The 17388-nt window shown below is 53.9% G+C and overlaps 1 protein-coding gene across 8 annotated transcripts in view; it reads right to left on the bottom strand.

Moving 5' to 3' along the window:
* Window positions 1-17388, bottom strand: part of SEMA5B (semaphorin 5B) — a 118557-nt gene that overhangs the window by 39054 nt on the left and 62115 nt on the right. For all 8 annotated transcript variants that reach the window (XM_077884609.1, XM_077884614.1, XM_077884608.1 and 5 more), the window contains one exon: window positions 1761-1962. In XM_077884609.1, the coding sequence (XP_077740735.1) occupies window positions 1761-1914 (154 nt within the window). In that variant the 5' untranslated portion in view covers window positions 1915-1962. The remainder of the gene's footprint in view (window positions 1-1760; window positions 1963-17388) is intronic.

Here is a 17388-nt window from a genome sequence, read left to right as displayed (position 1 = left end):
GAGGTTGGTTTCATTCAGGTGATGTGCACCCGAAGGTTAAACCTGGGGGGCTCAGCGGCTGAGCATCTGCCTTCAGCCCAGGGCGTGACCCCGGGGTCCCGGGATCGAGTCCTGCATCGGGCTCCCTGCGAGGAGCCTGCTCCTCCCTCTGCCTGGGTCTCTGCCTCTCTCTCTGTGTCTCTCATGAATAAATAAATACAATCTTATGAATAAATAAGTAAATAAAATAAAACATGAAACCAAAGAAACCAGGCACTCAAGGAACTTCTACTTCTCCACTACCTGGACCGCCTGCCCCATTTGCCCTGGTACAGACCAGCCTGGGGGGTGGGGGGTGAAACAGGAGTTCCCTTGTTCGCCTCCCATTGTCCCTGTCCCAGAATCAGCCAGGCCCGCAGAGGAAATGGTTCATTAGGAGCTGCCACAGGGCGTCCAACAAGACGACAGCCCCCAGAATCCCACTCCTGTCCCCACTTGGTCCTTCCCTTCCCGGCCACCAGAACTCTGGGAGCCATCAGGAGTCTGAGAGTGTACACCGTGTTTTGTAGGCTTAAGGACATCGCTAATTTACTTTAATCCACTTAAGCCTTCAAAGCCTTGGATCTCAGCTCAAACAAGACAGCACTGAGAAGACAGCTGCAAATTCTCCTCCCCGAGACAGGAGCCAGCCCACAGCTGGGGATCCCACACTTCTGCACACCCCGGCCTCCCCACCTTGCCACCCCCAACTCCTGTCCGTACCACCCCTCCCGCCCCCCCAAATCCCATGCCAGCCTCAGACTCTTGCATTTCTTCCGCTGCTCTGGTTTCCACCTTGCCCCCCTGGACTAGCTGTGTGGAACCCCAAAGGGCAGCTTCTCATTCTCCTGCCTGGGAGGCCTGAAGGTGGAGCCCCGATCCCTCTGCCACGGGGAGTAGAAAGAGCACTGGATGCCCACCGCGAAGGCCTGCCTCTAACAAGTCTCTCCAAACCTGCATGCCCCAGCCCTCCCATCTGTAAAAGGAGGTGACAGTCCTTGCCCTGCCTCCCTGCCAGGGTTATCGTGATGTGGAAACAGGGCAGGGACTTAAGAACCTGGCGACCCTTGAAGCTACATCCACAGATTCTAGTGTGAGATGCCACTCAATGGATCCTGAAGTGGTGCTGCGATCAGAGCACCACCAGGGAGCCCCAAACTGGCCACCGGGTCATGGGAAAACATCCGGGCTGCTCCAATATTTGTGTTTTGCTTAGAAGTTAAATTATCATGGAATATATACATTAATTTTAGAAACTCATACTGAGAAATTATAGACCTCTCAGAATATGTCCAGTGATTCACAAATCCCAGTTTGAGAAACACTTTAAGAGGACATCTTATGCCCTCCCTTGACAGACAAAGGGAATTATTAGTCATCGAGGCCTCCTTCCCTCTGGGTTCCCAGGGCCCTGAGGACAGGCATCCCTGCAACGGTCTTAGAGCAGCAGGAAGTTTCCAGAGATCGCCAGGCACTTCCTAAGCAGTGACTCATCTTCATTCTGCCTCCCAGGGAAGCTACAAAATAGAGCTCATGGTTGCAGAAGAGTTAGAGCTGAGACGGCCGACGAACCCTTGCCCACTCCCCCCGGGGCACCCACAGCCCCGCTTCTAGCAGGAATGCCAGAGAAGGTCGCCCTCCTCCCCCAGGTAAATAAGGATGAAAGGCTTAAATAAATTGTCTGGAGACTAAAATCAGACCTAAGTCCTTCAATAAAGGACGGAGTGGGACGCGGCTCTTACCCGCAAAGGCCACGGTGGGGTGTTCCCTCAGCGTGCACAGCTGCTGCTCACTGCTGGGTTCGGTGGCGACATCCTGGGAGCTGGACAGGTGGACCACCAGCAGCGTGAGGCTGGGCGGCAAAAGGGTGACAGCCAGGGGTCTGGGGAACACCATGGTGGGCCCCTCTGCAGTCCCAGCTCCTGGAAGCAGCCTGGGTAAGATCTGCAAAGCAAATACTGAAAGTCACCACCTGTTCCCTCAGCGGTGCCCATTTCTCCCAGCTTCAGCCATGGTTGTGAGAGGTCCCACCGGTTTCCTTCGTTTGTTTGCTTAAATACATTTATCTTTGACTTATGCTACTTACACTTTACCTTGCCTTAGTAACACGAAGTTATAGATCACATCTTGAGAGCTAATTTCCCCTGTAATGGTATTCTGGATAAAACTGACAAATTATAGAGCTTTTTCTATTATCCCAAATGGTTTAAAATTAGTTTTAATGATAAAGGTGGTGTCTAGGGATTTTAATAAGCGGAGCTAGGACAAGTGGGTAGCCATTTGTAAAAAGATAAATTTGGATCCAGAACCCACACCTTGTACTAGGAAAAATTCCAACTAGAGACGAGTTTAGGTGTTAAGAATAAAACCATAAAAATACTAGAAGAAAATGTGGGCAGTATTCTTTATAACTTTGGAAGAGAGAACCATGACTCGAAATCCAGAAGCTGTTAAAGAAAAGATTGACAAACTTAACTACACGAAACCCCAACCTTCTGCATGGCCCCTCTCCCCTAAAAAACAAACACCAAGCAAAATCAAAAGGCAAATGACAAACTGGAAAAAATAGTTGCAACACATATCACAGACAAAGGACTAATATTCCGAGTATAGAAATAATTCCTGAGGCTCAAGAGGGAAAAGATCAACAATCCTTGGGAAAAGAATATAAATACAAACAGGGCTTAAAAATATGAATGGTGCGGCCCTTGGGTGGCTCAGTAGTTGAGCATCTGCCTCTGGCTCGGGGTGTGATCCCGGGGTCCTGGGATCGAGTTCTGCGTCGAGCTCCCCGCAGGGAGCCTGCCTCTCCCTCTGCCTGTGTCTCTGCTTCTCTCTCTGTGTCTCTCATGAATAAATAAATGGGATCTTTTAAAAAAATATATGAATGGGACTATTTCTACTCAAAATAAGAGCAACAGAAATTAAAACTTAGAGAGAAGCACCGTTCACCCATCACTTTAGCAAAAATCCAAGGTGGAAGGCACTCTTGGCGAGGTTGTGGGAAAGGGGGCACTCTCACAAACCACTGTGCCAAATGGTACACCCACCACGGAGAGGACTCTGGCAAAATGGCACAGGTGTGTACCCTTTGACCTAATTTCTGGGAATCTGAACCCGTGCTACTCAAAGTGTGGTCCACGGACCGATGACGATGGTACACTGTGACGACTCTGTGGGAAGATAAAGGCAGGAAATTCAGAGTGAGTGTTTAAAAGCCTCCTAGTAAAAAAAATAATAATAATAAAAAAATAAAAAAATAAAAGCCTCCTAGTAATGTACGACAGAGTAATTTTTATGTCCAATGGATCCAATACAATTTGGGGGCTTGTAGTTTTCATAGTTTTTTGTCAATTTACCTCTCTAGTAATTCACTTTTATTGAATTTTATATAAGTACCCATCTGCGACAGATTGTAAATTGAAATGTGAAACCTGCTCCTTCGCCACAGATCGCGGAGAAGCAAAAATAGACTAAAGAGGCACCTGCACATATGCAGAGTGATTTATGCGTAAGATCATCCCTTGGGACATTGTTTGAACTAACAGAAGACGGGGAAACGACCAAATATCTGGCAACTGGAGACCGCTTAAACAAGCTACGGTGTATTTTTGTAATGGAATATTACGCAGCTCTAGAAAAGAATGGTGGTTTTTTTTCTCTAGATTTTGATAGGGAGAAATCTCCAGGTGTATTAACTGAAAGAAAAAAAACCAACAAATCCCCCCACAATGCAGAACAGTCTAATAGCATGTAGCCTTTTGTGTAAAAAAGGGGATAGAAATAAGAACATACATTTATGCTGGCTTTTATTAGCATTGACATACACTAGGAAAATAAACCCAAACTGATTTTATTTATTTTTTTCCCCAAAATGATTTTATTTTTTTTTATTTTTTATTTTTTCCCAAAATGATTTTAAAAGCAGGTTACCTGTGAGTAGCAAAATCATGATAGAGGCATCTCAATATATACCTTATTTATACCATTTTCAGTTTTGATTATTAAATAATCAAATTTTAGGGTTTAATTTAATAATTAGGTTTAATATTGCCCATTCGATAAAAAGTTTAAAGACCTTTTAAGGCCTAGTTTTAGTTCCCTAAAACTTCTAATGCAGGGGAGCACAGCAGTTCCTCTGGGGCAGGACTCGGACCCTCTGAATCAGCTCACCACCTCTCTCCTTCCCTGGCCCATCCGATGTGTCACCAAGCCTTGCAGACACCAGGTGCCTCACAAGTCCCTGAACCACGGAGTGACCTCCTTGGAGTCACTTTTCTCTTCTATGAAATAAAAGGTTGAACTAGGTCAGGGATTCCCCGCTGGAGGTGGGAGCAAATCAGAATCATTTCCACTGGCAGTGGGGGGGGGCGGCTACCGGGGCTGGCAGGTGAGTCATCCCAAAGGTGACTGTGACCAACGCCTGGCAGGGACTGGAGTCCCCTGGGCTCCTTCCCACTCTAAGGCCCTTTGCTCCTAACCCCTCCTCTCTCTTCCCTTCCTGCCGACGCCACCTTACTCCAGGTCTGGGAAACGAGAGCAGGATGATTTTCTTCCTGCCTCTCTCACATGTGCGAGACTGGCTAACACCTGTCACTGTGTTGCTTGGAGGCTTCGAGGAAATCCTCCCGTGACTCTGTGGACCGTGCGCCCAGCACAGCACCTCTTCTCTCTTGCCCTGTCCCACCCCGCATCCCACGGGGGCCCTGGGGCCCCTCAGCCTCAGGGTCAGACGTGCACCTCCCTGGCCCCGTCTCCCGCAGAAAGCTTGGCCCACCCCTCGGGGCAGAGCCGCTGGGAGGGAGGCCCGGCCCTGGCCTCCTCCCGGAGGGGTCTTCGCCTGCCCGCTCCCCGCTGCTGTTCCCCAGAGCCCCGCTGGCTCTTCCCTGCCGCCCGGGGCTTGCCGCTGCGATGGGATTTCCTCTCGCCCTTTGACGTCTGGGCTAGAGGCTTGCTTTCTTTTTTATTTTAAAGATTTTATGTATTTATCCATGAGACACAGAGAGAGGCAGAGACACAGGCAGGGGGAGAAGTAGGCTCCATGCAGGGAGCCCGACACGGGACTCGATCCGGGACCCCAGGATCACACCCTGGGCCCAAGGCAGGTGCTAAACCGCTGAGCCACCCGGGCGTCCCCTGTGCCAGAGGCTTTCTATCTGTGCCCCTATTCCGTCCCCTCCTCCCTGCCGGGTGCGTGGACTGCTACGGGGCCTCCTCTCCTCTGTGCGTTCAGGGCGGGCATTGGCACAAGGCAGGAGGGAGGAGGGCGAGAGGGGGCAGCAGGGTGAGCGCCCCGCAGAGAAGGTCAGAGTTAAGGCCTCCTGGTGCCCTGGCCTGGGAGAGCCGCCACCCCAGATCCTCAGCTGCTGGGGAGAGCCCAACCCCCGCCCCCACCTTCGCAAATTGTTCCTTTATTAACCCGCCCTCGCAGATCCCAATCAGCATGCCAGCTGCCTCGGGGGCCCCGGGCTGAGACAGATCCCCTGGGTGACCCTGACCCATGTGCAAATATCATCTCTTTAGACCTTAGCTGGGGCCTCTCCTCCATCAGCCCCTCACCCGAGTGGTCTAGCACCCGCCCTCCCCGGGCCCCGGGCCTTAGGGTACCTGATTTCCACTCACGTTACAGCCCTTAGGCACCTATGTCCTCCAGGTCCCCTCTGAAGTAGTAACGACTAGATCAGTAGGGCCTGGTCCCCCTGGGCCCCGGCAGGGCACGCTGGCTGTCTGGGGGGAAGGGCGGGGGTGCAGCACACGGATGTGGGTGGGGAAGGGCTGGGGCAGGACCCCGATTCCAGATCAGCTCCACTCAGGGGAGGGAGGAGAGAGAGAGAGAGGAAGAGAGAGCTAGAGCTCAGTGGCGCACACTGCACACAGACCAGTCAGCCCCCCAGAGAGAGGCCTAGCCTTGGCAGGGAGGAGGCAGGGAGGAGTCAGGGAGGAGGCAGGGAGAGCTTTAACTCAGATGAGCATTGCAAGCCTTAGGAGAGCAAGTGTGGGCCAGAAGGCTGATGTCAGAGAGCCCACGGGACGGGGACCCAGGCATGGGCCTATTTTGCCGTCACCCTCGAGGACTCCTCTGCCTTTGGTAGGGAAGCCAGTGGACCTGAAGAGGGTTGCAAAGGAGGGGCAGGAGAAGTAGGGCAGCGAGCCATAGGGCTAGAGCGTGGGGTGCTGACGGTCGGGGCAGAGCCTGATAAGCCAGGGCTTGCTGCTTTGCAAATGTCAGCAAAAGCCAAGGGTGCCCTACCCCACATCCCTGAGCACTAGGATTGGTCGTCGTGAGCAGAGCGCTGGACTCCCGGGAGTCCCCCTTCTTTGGAAATCATCTCCCCTCCCTGCACAGGTGGAAGGGAGGACGCCCCGCAGGTTTAGGTGTACCTCCGCCCTCCCCATCAGAGCCCCTTGCACCGGGGGGAAATGCGGTCAAAACAGGCCCATCGATGTTTCCCCACGACAACCTGGGTGTCTAACCCCCATCCCTGCCCCAGGGGCAGGTCGGTCATTGTGGAGGAAACTGGAAGGAGCCCCGTGGGCCCCGTGGGGTGGCCTTCTCCCGCCTGTCATGTGGGCTGAGCGGGGGAGCAGATGAGGTGGCCACCTGAAGTCAGAGAGCTGTGACAGCATCAGACCGCGGAGGCTCCCTGGAATACTAACAGACTCTGGTTCCCGATTCCAGCCCCTTCTCGAGGTCTGACTACTTCCTCCCTCCATGAGCCATGAGCTACTCCTGGATCCTTGTAATAAAACCTTGCATTTTCGCTGAAGCCAGCCAGAGTTGTCAGACCAGGAGGCGTCTCACAGCCTCGTGTCCTCTCTTGCCTCCTCCTGCCCCAAAGGGGCCTCTGCACTGGTGGGTGCTGAGGGGCAGGGGGCCCTGCCCGAAGGCCCTGCTGGCCCACCAGACCAGACAGGGGGCTTGCAGGAAAGCGCTCCGGGGCTTCCTCCTCCCCGTGGCCTTCAGCCAGGATGCAAGGGGCTTCATTAGCCTCCCCCAGGCCCGCGATATGGACTGTGGTGCAGAGGAAAGGTGGGACCTGGGAGGTTGGCAGGATCGGTCGGCTCTGCTCTGTCCACCTCCAGACTTCATGCTGTGACGCTTGCCCACCACACTGCCGTGCTTGTGTTCTTGTCTGTAAAACGAGGACACTAGGGACGCCTGCCTCGGAGAGGTGTGAAGATTGAGTGGGGCTCGGAAGAGCCCCCGACCTGGGTACCTGGGTGGTGCAGTCAGGTAGGCGCCCGACTCTTGATTAGGGCTCGGGTCATGATCTCAGGGTCGTGGGATCGGGTCCCAGGCTGGGTTCAGCGCTGGGCGTGAAGCCTGCTTAAGGGTCGCTCTCTGGCGCTCCCCCACCGAGGACCGCACCTGTCCTGAAATGCACGGAATAGGGGGGTGGCTATTGTTGCTGTTGATGATGAGTAACTCACTCCCCATCTGTTTAAGGCCTTGTTCAGGTCTCAATTATCACCAGCCAGGCACCATTCCTGTCCCATGCGGTCTGGGTTTTCATTCTTATAACCAGACATGCCTGAGACAAACAGAAATTTCTATTTCTAGCCTGACCTGACATTAAAGTAATCTGGGCGTCTCTCTATGGGGGGTGTGCAGCAGAGACCCCCCGATCTGCCGGAGGGCTAGGAGGACCACGGCAAGGCCTGAGCTCAGGGGGCCACCAGGCCCGTGTAGCTCTTCCTGGAGGATCCTGCTTTGTTACCCATAAAACAGGGCTAGGAGCTCCCTGCCTCAGGACCATGGAGCAGGCCCTTAGGAGATCTGCTCGTATAAATGCTTTCCTGTGCACAAAACCTTCACTAGTCGCTGAAATGTCTTCCCAGGCTCACCCACTCGCTCGTTTATAGGATGCTTCACTGAGCATTTGCTGAACACCCGCTATGCGCTGGTGCCTGTACAGACAGGGGAAGTGGGGGAGCGGCGGGGGGGGGCTGGCAAAAGTACGGTCCCTGCTTTCAAGGAGCTTACAGTTTAATAGAGGAGAGGAGACAGTTCCCCAAGGACAGACACAGCAACCCAGGGCCTGGGGTCGGACAGGTAAGGGGGCACCGAGAGCCTGTGCTTTCATCCTGCCTCCCGTCTCGGAGCCACTTGTCACTGGCACGGTGGCAGAGTTCTCCAGGAGTGGGGGAAAGGGAGCTGGAGCACTCCTGCTATTTTGGGAAACCTTCAGTGATAAGGAAAACATTTTCCCAAATCATTGGCCAGAGCTTCTATTGCCTTCTCTCCGCTGCTGCCCCAATTCCCTGTGGTCCTCGATATGGGGTCACTCTAATGATGCTGGGAGGCGTGTGATGCATGTGCTTGCATGTGAGAGAGGATGCACACCCACACAGGCACCCCTTGAGGACGCCTCGCCTTCCACGGGACTGCTCCAGGGCTCATTTCCTTCCCCAGCATAGACAGTGGGAGGAGGATTCGCTGCAGCCCGGGGAGGGGATGAAATTGCTGAGTGTGAGGGAAAGAAAGCAAGGGAAGGGCAGAGGGCCAGGGCCAGAGCGGCTGGAAGGCCCAGGTACAGAAGGACCTTTGTTCTCTGGGGCAAAGGATGAGGGAGACAGGGGCGGAGTGTGTGTGTGTGTGTGTGAGAGAGAGAGAGAGATAGAGTGTGTAACCCCCTCCTCCCCCATAGAGCCCAAAGTGGCCCCCACTGCTTGCTGGAGAGCTAACTTGCCCAAACCTTCCTGCAGTGGGGAGAAGCTGAACTCAACATTGGAGACCATCTTCATTCCCCAAGACATTCAGGACGGGGACAAACAAAGGGGTCCCAATGTCCTGTCAGTGACAGTCCTACAAAGCAGATGGAGGCCTGGGTGGAAGATGAGCAGGAGGCAGATTAGGAGGGGGGCCTGCAGACAAGGTGCCAGGTGCCCTGGGAAAGACAAGAGAGAGGAATGCCGGGTGCTGGAGGTCTAAGATGCCTCCTACAGGAGGGAGAACTCCTTAAAGGAAAGAAGAGGGGGGGCTTCCCCAGCCATCAGGGGTGAAGAGCATTCCAGAATGACGGAATGGCAAACGGTACAGGCAAAGACTTGGCCCTGGACCATCCTCACACAATCTAGCAAGGCTGGAGAACCGGGCAGAGGGAACCGAGTCTGGAGAGGAAGACCGAGGCCAAAACAGGGGGACACTTTAAGAAAAAACCTAAAGCGTCAGGAGGTTTCCTTCTGCTGAAAAGGCCTAGCTGGTGGTTGGGGCAGTGGAAGGATGTGGTCAGATCTGAGCTTTGGGAAGTCGGGTGGCAGCGGGCAGCAGGGGCAATGGGTTAGAGCGGGTCACCCGCCTGCAATCACAACTTCGACTGTAATCGGAAGGGAAAAGACAACCTAGGACCCTAAAGATGAGGGCTTAAATAAACACGGCCTCCGTGTATCAAGAAGTGCCACGAACTGTGCTAAGCTCTTTCCCTGCAAGACCTCACGGCAATTTGGCAAGATCGCCGAGAGATGACCCTGTGATCGTCATTCGAAGATCATCACTCACAGCTGATAGGAAGGCCGCGCCCAAGGTCCCAGTGCCAGTTAGTAAGAGAGCAGGGATTTGAACCCAAGACCACGCACTGGGCCACTCCACACACCCGGCCCTCCCTCGAGGAGAACTGGGCCCAGCCCTCCTGGCACCTTCCAGAGCCCTAACCCCGCACACTCTCCCAGCAGCCCTCAGAGTTTAATTTGGGTTCCTGAGTTGCCTTCCCAATCAGGGAGAGCACTTTCGGGCTATAAATTATTAAACTGACTTCTTCCTGCTGCAAATCAGTCTCCTGTGAGTTTGGGCTGCGGGAGCCAGTTTTCCAAGTCCTGAGCGCCTATGGAGAAGGAAATTCCAGAGGTTGCCAGACCCCAGAGCCGGCACCCCCGCAGCACACCCCCAGCACAGGCCCCACAGCCAGGGGCCAGGCGGGTGGGGGGCCAGGGATGCTTCTTTCCTGCTCAGCCCAGGAGCCCCTGGACCTCTCAGAAGGGTGCACCGCTGGTCCTCCTGGCCGGCCCCTCCCTCCTTGCCGCCATTCAAAATCTCTCCTTGGCTGCCTGCCTGGGAAAGAGGGAGAGAAAGAGAAGGAAAAGAAAAGAAGAGGAAACAGGGGGAAACCAAAAGCAGGAAAGAATGCATTCTGTCTGCGGTTTGGTAAGGAGGGGAGGGCGTGGGGGCGCCCCTCACTCCCCCACGGGGGCCACCAATGCCATCCTCCCACCCACCCATCACTCACCACTTGGGGGGCAAAGCTTAGCCAAGCTCAGCACAAAGATAAAATTGAGATGCAGATTCCTTCCCATTGCTCTGAATAGAGCAGATTGGATACGGATTTTCCTCTTTTCTTCCCATTTAGACCATCTGGGCGACTGGGGCCCAGAGGGAAGGTTGGGACCAGGTGGGGGAGGGACAGAGACTGCCCAGCAGTTTTCAGCTGCAGAACCTGGGAGCAGCGAGCCCTCCCACCCTCTTTCCCAGGATCAAGTCTATTCCCTGCCTGTGCAAGATGTTCTCTGCTCTGCGACGGGGCAGGTCCCGGTTGGGCTCCCCTCTCCTCTGTCTATTCCTTGCAAACCCCAGGCCGTGCACGGGCCCTGATGGGGGACGGGCCTTCCTCCTTGCCGTCTCATCCACGTGCCCCCAACTGCAGTTACACACCGTGGGAAGGTAAGAGGGAAATGCTATCCCACATCAGGGGGTATCCTATGCTCCTGATGCCATTTCATCCATACAATAACCCTGTGAGGCACGCGCTGTTATCATACCCACTCCACAGCTGGGGAAACTGAGGCACAGACCAGTCCAGTAGCCTGCACAAGGGCAAACTGGTAGCCAGATCCAAACCCAGGCAGTAGAGCTGCAGAACTTGCCCCTTGCACAGTCTCAGTGCCCCGCGCAGGAACATGGCACTATTTGACACAGCCTCGTGAGCTTCTCACCAGGGCTCAGGCCACCCCGGCGATCTGTTGCAAGCGAGGGTCCCCTCCCACACGGTCCCCAGTCATTCTGTATTTAGGATCACGGAGCCAGGGCTCGCTCCCATGAACGAGGTATGTCCGCACAAGGGGAGAACAGGAAACAAGAACACAAAGGGAATGTTCACATCATTTGGGAAAGCAAGCAAGCGTGAACCTCATGAGGGCAACTTTGTGGGAGACGACGCATGTGTGGAGGAAGGTGAACCAAATGCACGAGGAGAGGACCGCTTTGGGGAGGGGATGCGTGCATTGGACCCCGACGCTGCTCATAGTTGCAGAGCAGCTCGAGTGCAGTAGGGCGAATGAGTGTTTGTTCACGCCAAGCTCAGGTAAGCATTATGCATGGTGATGGTGGTCCCACTAAGGGGGTGCGACAACGAGTAGGGCTTTTCCCCCCAAACAGTCTGTAATATTTTATTGTTTTTGCAAGGAAAAGGAAAACAAAGACTTGCCTACTTTAATTGCTGGAATTAAATGCTAAGGATGTTGCCAAACACAAATCAAGCTTATCTATTCATTAGAGCAGCCTTCTTTTTCTCCTCCCCATGGGCAAGCTCTCTCCGTGGAAACATTTTGCTATCAGATATTCAGTTGCTGTATAAAATGAAAACTGCATTTGAAAACATGCCTACAGCTCAAAAATAGAAGGCAAATCCAGCTAAAGGCCCAGGCTTCCTTGGGGTTTCAATGACAGATTCACTTACTCGACGTAAACCTTTGCAAAGAGGGCCCAATTCCACTCAACGCTCCCGAGCGTGGTTCCTCCACACCCGGAGAGCCCGTGCTCCCAAAGAGATGGGTGGTGCCGGCGCGTGCAAGCAGTGTGAACGCACTTAATGCCACCGACCTGTACGCTCACAACTGGCTAAACTGGGTTGATGGGAATGTAAAATGGTGCAGCTGCAATGTAAAACAATATCGTGGTTCCTCAATAAATTAAAAGTAGAATCGCCATCTGATCCAGCAAATCCACTTTGGGTATACACCCCAAAGAACTGAAAGCAGGGACTCGAAAAGGTATTTGTACACCCGCACCCACAGCAGCATTATTCACAACAGCCGAAAGCGGGGAAGCAACCTCGGTGTCTACTGGCAGATGAACCGTGAACAAAATGTGGTGCGTACGTGCAATGGGCTATTATTCAGCCTAAAAAGGAAGGAAATTCTGACACACGCTACAGCCCGGATAAACTTCGAGGACCTAAGACTGAATTAATATAAGCCAGACACAAAAGGACAAATACTATGTGATTCCACTTAAATGGGCAGATTCATAGTAGAGACATTAGAGTGGTGGTTGCCAGGACCAGGGAGATGGGGTCGTGGGGGGTTGTTATTTAATGGGTGCAGAGTGTCAGTTTGCAAGAGATGGATGTTCTGGGCTTGGATGGCCATCACGGTTGCACAAGTGTGAATGCACCAATACTACTGAGCTGTTCACTTCTGAATGGCTAAGGTGGTAAATTTTATCTTCTGTGTATGTTGCCACAATTAAAAAAAAAAAAAGAGCTCCCAAGATCCATTGGGCTGAGGAAGGAGGACCAGGAGCTCTCAGGAGGTGTGCTGCTGACCCCGCAAATGCCCGGGTCTTCCTGGCTGGGACGTCGAGTGGCTCAGGGATGAGGTGTGGGCAGCAGGAGAGGGGGGCACCCGGGAGACCGCAGAACTGGCTGGAATCACTAGGGAAAGGGGAGGATTTCGGGTGAGTCCATGAGCGCGAGGTGAGGGGAGGCAAGGGAGAGGAGGTTGGGGGTGAGGCCAGCCTTCCCGACAGACCGTGTGGTTGCCACTGTCTCGGCCTCCTGGCGCTGCTGTAACCAGTGACCACAGACCTGGTGGCCTCAGACTACACACTCGTCCTCTTACATTCTACGGGCTGGAAGTCCGACATGGGTCTCCCTGGGCTAAAAAGTCAAGGTGTCGGCAGGGCTGCGATCCTTCCTGGGGGCTCCAGGGGGGCACCCATGTCCTTGCTTTCTCTAGCTTCCAGAGGCTGCCCATATCCCATCTCCAGAGCCAGCAACACTGCCTCCCTCTAGCCACCCTTCCACACTCACAGCTCCCTCCATCACAGCTGGGAAAAGGTCTCGGCTTTTAAGGACCCTCGAGATGACGATGGGCCCACCGGGCTAATAATCCCGGATGACGGGCAGCCCTGGTGGCGCAGCGGTTTAGCGCCGCCTGCAGCCCGGAGTGTGATCCTGGAGACCCGGGATCGAGTCCCACGTCGGGCGTCCTGCGTGGAGCCTGCTTCTCCCTCTGCCTGTGTCTCTGCCTCTCTCTCGCTCTCTCTGAATGAATAAATAAATAAAATATAAAAAATAAAAAATACAAAAATACAAAAAAATCCCGGATGACCTCCCCACCCCGGGCCTTAGCTGAATCACATCTGCAAAGTCCCTTCTGCTGCATAAGGTGACACCCTCAGAGGTTCTGGGGGTAAGGACATGGGCCATGACTCTGCCCACCACCCCCACCAGATGCACTCCCACCCAACTCTTTACACGTGACAAACATTTCTGACACCCGGAGGTGCATCTGGGCCCTGAAATGTGGAAGAAGGAAGAGCGGCGGCCAGTAAGGGGGTCACCGGCAAGTCATGGCCCCACAGTCTGGGGGCCGAGGGTTGGGGGAAGAGGCCGCTGAGCCCCTGGCCGGGGGCATGGTGTGGGAGCCCGAGGGCTGGGGAGAGGGGACCAAAGTCAGGGGGAGAGCACACACAGGGAAGGGGAGCAGTGTGATGGGGTGGGGGGAGAGGACCTCCACCAAACGGGAACAGGAGAGCATGGGAGAGGCCTTCCAGGTGAACTGCGCTTCACGGGAAGAAATTCTTGAACGTCGGCGCACAAGTTTTACCAAAGGCTGATTATTATTCACTTCTCGAAAGGATTTTCCGAAGCGTTCTTCAAGTAATGAGTTCCACTGTGTTCTTAAAATAGGATTTACACCCAATTTTTCAGTAACACATAAAGGGATGCTTGTAAATCTATTGAAATGAAGTGAGACCAGTAACATCTGCTGCCTTCTGTGCTGGGGGTGTCAGAGCGAGCGGGAGGGAACCTCTGCTGGGGGGCCGGGCCCAGACTGCAGCCCAGAAACCCCGGCAAGCTGCCCTCCTCCCACGCACGTACAAAGCCACGCTGGAGAGCTGAGAAGAAGGGGGGCCCCACACAGGCTGGGGACTAGCCCCAGGCCTCTCGGGCTCCACAGCCCTGCTCCTTCAGCCTTTCCAAGGGAGGAGAGAGTCTTTGGGGTGGCAAGGAGTTGCGTGTCCGTGTCAGTTCCAGACGCTGCACCCCTCCTTCCGCGCACACTGACGCAGGGCCGCTGCTTACCTAGTGGGTCATTTCTCGGGATGATACTGAAACTTTCCATCAGGGACAAAGTCTTTCATTCTAAAGTTATTCGAGAAAAAGACTCCGGGTGTCCTGAAAAGAGTAACACTGCCACGATGTAAATGGTTGGTTTCATGGGTCTTTGGGGAACCAGCAAACAGGGCAGCAGGAGGAGCAAGGGCTTCAGCCCCGTTTCCCTCCCCCAGGGGCATAGAGCTGGCTGGAAGTACCCCAGGGTCTTCAAGGCAAATAAAAGTGGAAGGCGCCATCGACCTTGGACACCATACTCCCTTCTCTGTCGTCACATGTCCGACTTCCTCCCAACCTTTCTGCTGGCCCCAACTTTCATTTCTAGCTCTTTCTCCGAGGTATGTGGTTCTCCAAGGTTCTAGTCTCAATTCGGTCTTCTCTCACTCTGACCTGCTCCCAGGGTGATCTCAGCTCCCACTCCCTCCTTCCGGGGTTCCCACTTGCACCCCGGCTCCATCAGTTCCCCAGATCTCCAGCCCCTCACTCTGAACTCCAGACCCCATGGCCATCTCCACAACAGGCCCGCTGCAGCCTGCCCCAAATTAATTTGCCATCTTTCTCTCTTAACCTGCTCCCTCCAGATCCCCCATTTCTGTCAAAGGAACTGCAGCCCCCCCAGGTACCCTGAGGCTCATGTCTCAGCATTCCCAGACTCCTCATCTCCTACATCCAATCCATTGTCAAGTCCCGGCACTTGTACCTCTGCAGTGGATCCCAAGCCCAGGAGTCCTCAGGGGCAGCAAAGACACACGAACCAGGTGGATAGGGAGGGGACACAGTGGAGGATGGGAAGCATGGACCCCGTCTGGACAGGACAGCTGCCACTCAGCTCCCTCTTCTCTAGCTGACACGGGCCGCGACCTGTCCATTTTTAAAGAATGTCTACACATTTGGATTTATGTGCAATTCCCTTATTTTTTTTTTAATTATTTATTTATGAGAAACACACAGAGAGAGAGAGGCAGAGACACAGGCAGAAGGAGAAGCAGGCTCCATGCAGGGAGCCTGATGTGGGTGGGACTCGATCCCGGGTCTCCAGGATCACGCCCTGGGTCAAAGGTAGCGCTTAACCGCTGAGCCAGCAGGGCTGCCCCCCTTATTTTTTAAATGCTGGTAATTAACTTGCATTTTTTGAAATCCCCACATGCACCAAACAAAACCTGTCTGTTTGTGACCTCAGGCCTTCAGCGTCTCTCCCACCGTTCCGGTTCTCTCTGTTCCCAAAGCCGATATGCCAGCACGTCTACGCTCCCCCCTCCTGGACAAGGGAACCACCTCCTCAGGGTCACCCTGGCCCACTTTCTCCATCTTCCCTCTCCTGGTCTCAGGCCCCCTGCACCAATGTCATGAGGGTGAAGGAGACAGATAAGAGAGGGCTGATGCCACTCAGGGTAACAGAGCCATTAATTAACAGAGTTAAACATCTGGTGTTTAATTAACACTTTCCCTCCTCTTTCATCCTCCCTCCCATTTTCCTTTCCCAAAGGGATTTCATGGTGGGTAAAAAGTAAAGTGGAAAGCAGGAGGGCAGAAGGCAGATGTGGGGAATGGGATGGGGCAGGTTGCAGCTGGTAGTGGGGTGGGGTGGGGAGGGGCATGAAGGAGAGGGGCAGGAGGGTCCCCATGTGCAGAAGGGGAAGAGGGTGGGCTAGGATGAAGCAGGTCTATGATTCAGCAGGAGGGACTCAGATCAGTCCAGAAGTTGCTCTGGCAGGAGCCAGGGGCAGAAGCTCAGTGCCTAAGCTCGTACGAGGAAGTCCACAGCTCTTCTTGGGGCAACACTAGTGGTTGCCTCCCTGACATCCACCCCCCACCCCCTTCAGTCACTGAAGGTGCATAGTTCCAGCCCACGAGAAGTAAGCAGAGGTCAACTACAGATCCTAGGAGAGCGCTGCTTTCCTCACAAGAGAACAGTCAGCTGGCACCAACCCCTTCCATCCTGCCACCTTCCTGTCTTGCAGAGGAATGCGACGTCTTGAGCTACGGCAGCCATCCTGGCACCATGAGAGAAAGGCCCATGAGTGACAGGCCGAGACCAGCAGCTGCAGTTACCTCTAACCACCTTGGAGTGGTTAAACACGTCCTCACTTTGAAGGTCATTCTGGTGGTGGTTTTTGTTACATGCGCCAAAAGCATTCCTGGGGGACACCCTCCCTCCTCTAAAACCTCTTCTCTCTAGGGAGGTTAACAAACTGATCACTTGCTTATTTAGAGTTGAGTGAAGTCAAGAACAGACACTGCTGTTCAGAGCATTTCCCAGCCTGGACTGCTCAGGACCCAGGATTAGGGTCTGGAAAGATGACAGCAGTGTGGGCCATGTCTGCATTAGATGGTGAGCTTCAGGGGGAGCACTCTCCTCACTGCCTCCCCAGAGCCAAGCACGGAGCCTGCCATGTAGTGGGAACTCAGCTGACACGTGTTGTGTGAATGAATGGATGAGCGGATGGATGTGCCACTGCCTGGCACGGGTCTCCCAGTGACAACCAGCTGGCAGGAAGGGATTATTTAGCAGCTAGCTTGGATCTAGCTGATTCAAGACCCGCCCTTCTCCAAGGCCGGCCTGGAGCACTCCTCCCCTTCAGGAGACCCCCCCCACACCCATTTCCTATGGCGCCCACCTACCCACTTGGTTGCCAGTTGATCCAACCTCCCTGTTTGTTATATATCTGGCTCCCTGGTTGGACTGAAAGGATCTTAGGCAGATGCCACAATCTTTTTAAAGTCCCCAGACACTACGAGGGTCTTGAACCCTGAAGACAGTTGATAAATATTTTTCATTTGAGGTTGATGCTTTGGAGGAGGGCTAAGAGGTTGATGATTTAAAGAGCTCTTTTGAGGAAAGAGCCCTCCTAACAAAAATAGTCCCCAGATGTCTGTGATACTACCTGAAATTTTACTGTTAGAAATGGACTACTTGGGACCCCTGGGTGGCTCAACAGTTTGGCGCCTGCCTTCGGCCCGGGGCCTGATCCTGGAGTCCTGGGATTGAGTCCCACATCGGGCTCCTTGTATGGGGCCTGCTTCTCCCTCTGCCTGTGTC

Source organism: Canis aureus, chromosome 35 (assembly GCF_053574225.1).
Source record: "Canis aureus isolate CA01 chromosome 35, VMU_Caureus_v.1.0, whole genome shotgun sequence".
Classification (NCBI taxonomy): domain Eukaryota; kingdom Metazoa; phylum Chordata; class Mammalia; order Carnivora; family Canidae; genus Canis; species Canis aureus.
The sequence above is the reverse complement of the archived record's forward strand: the minus strand, read 5'-3'. Positions and strand labels throughout refer to the sequence as shown.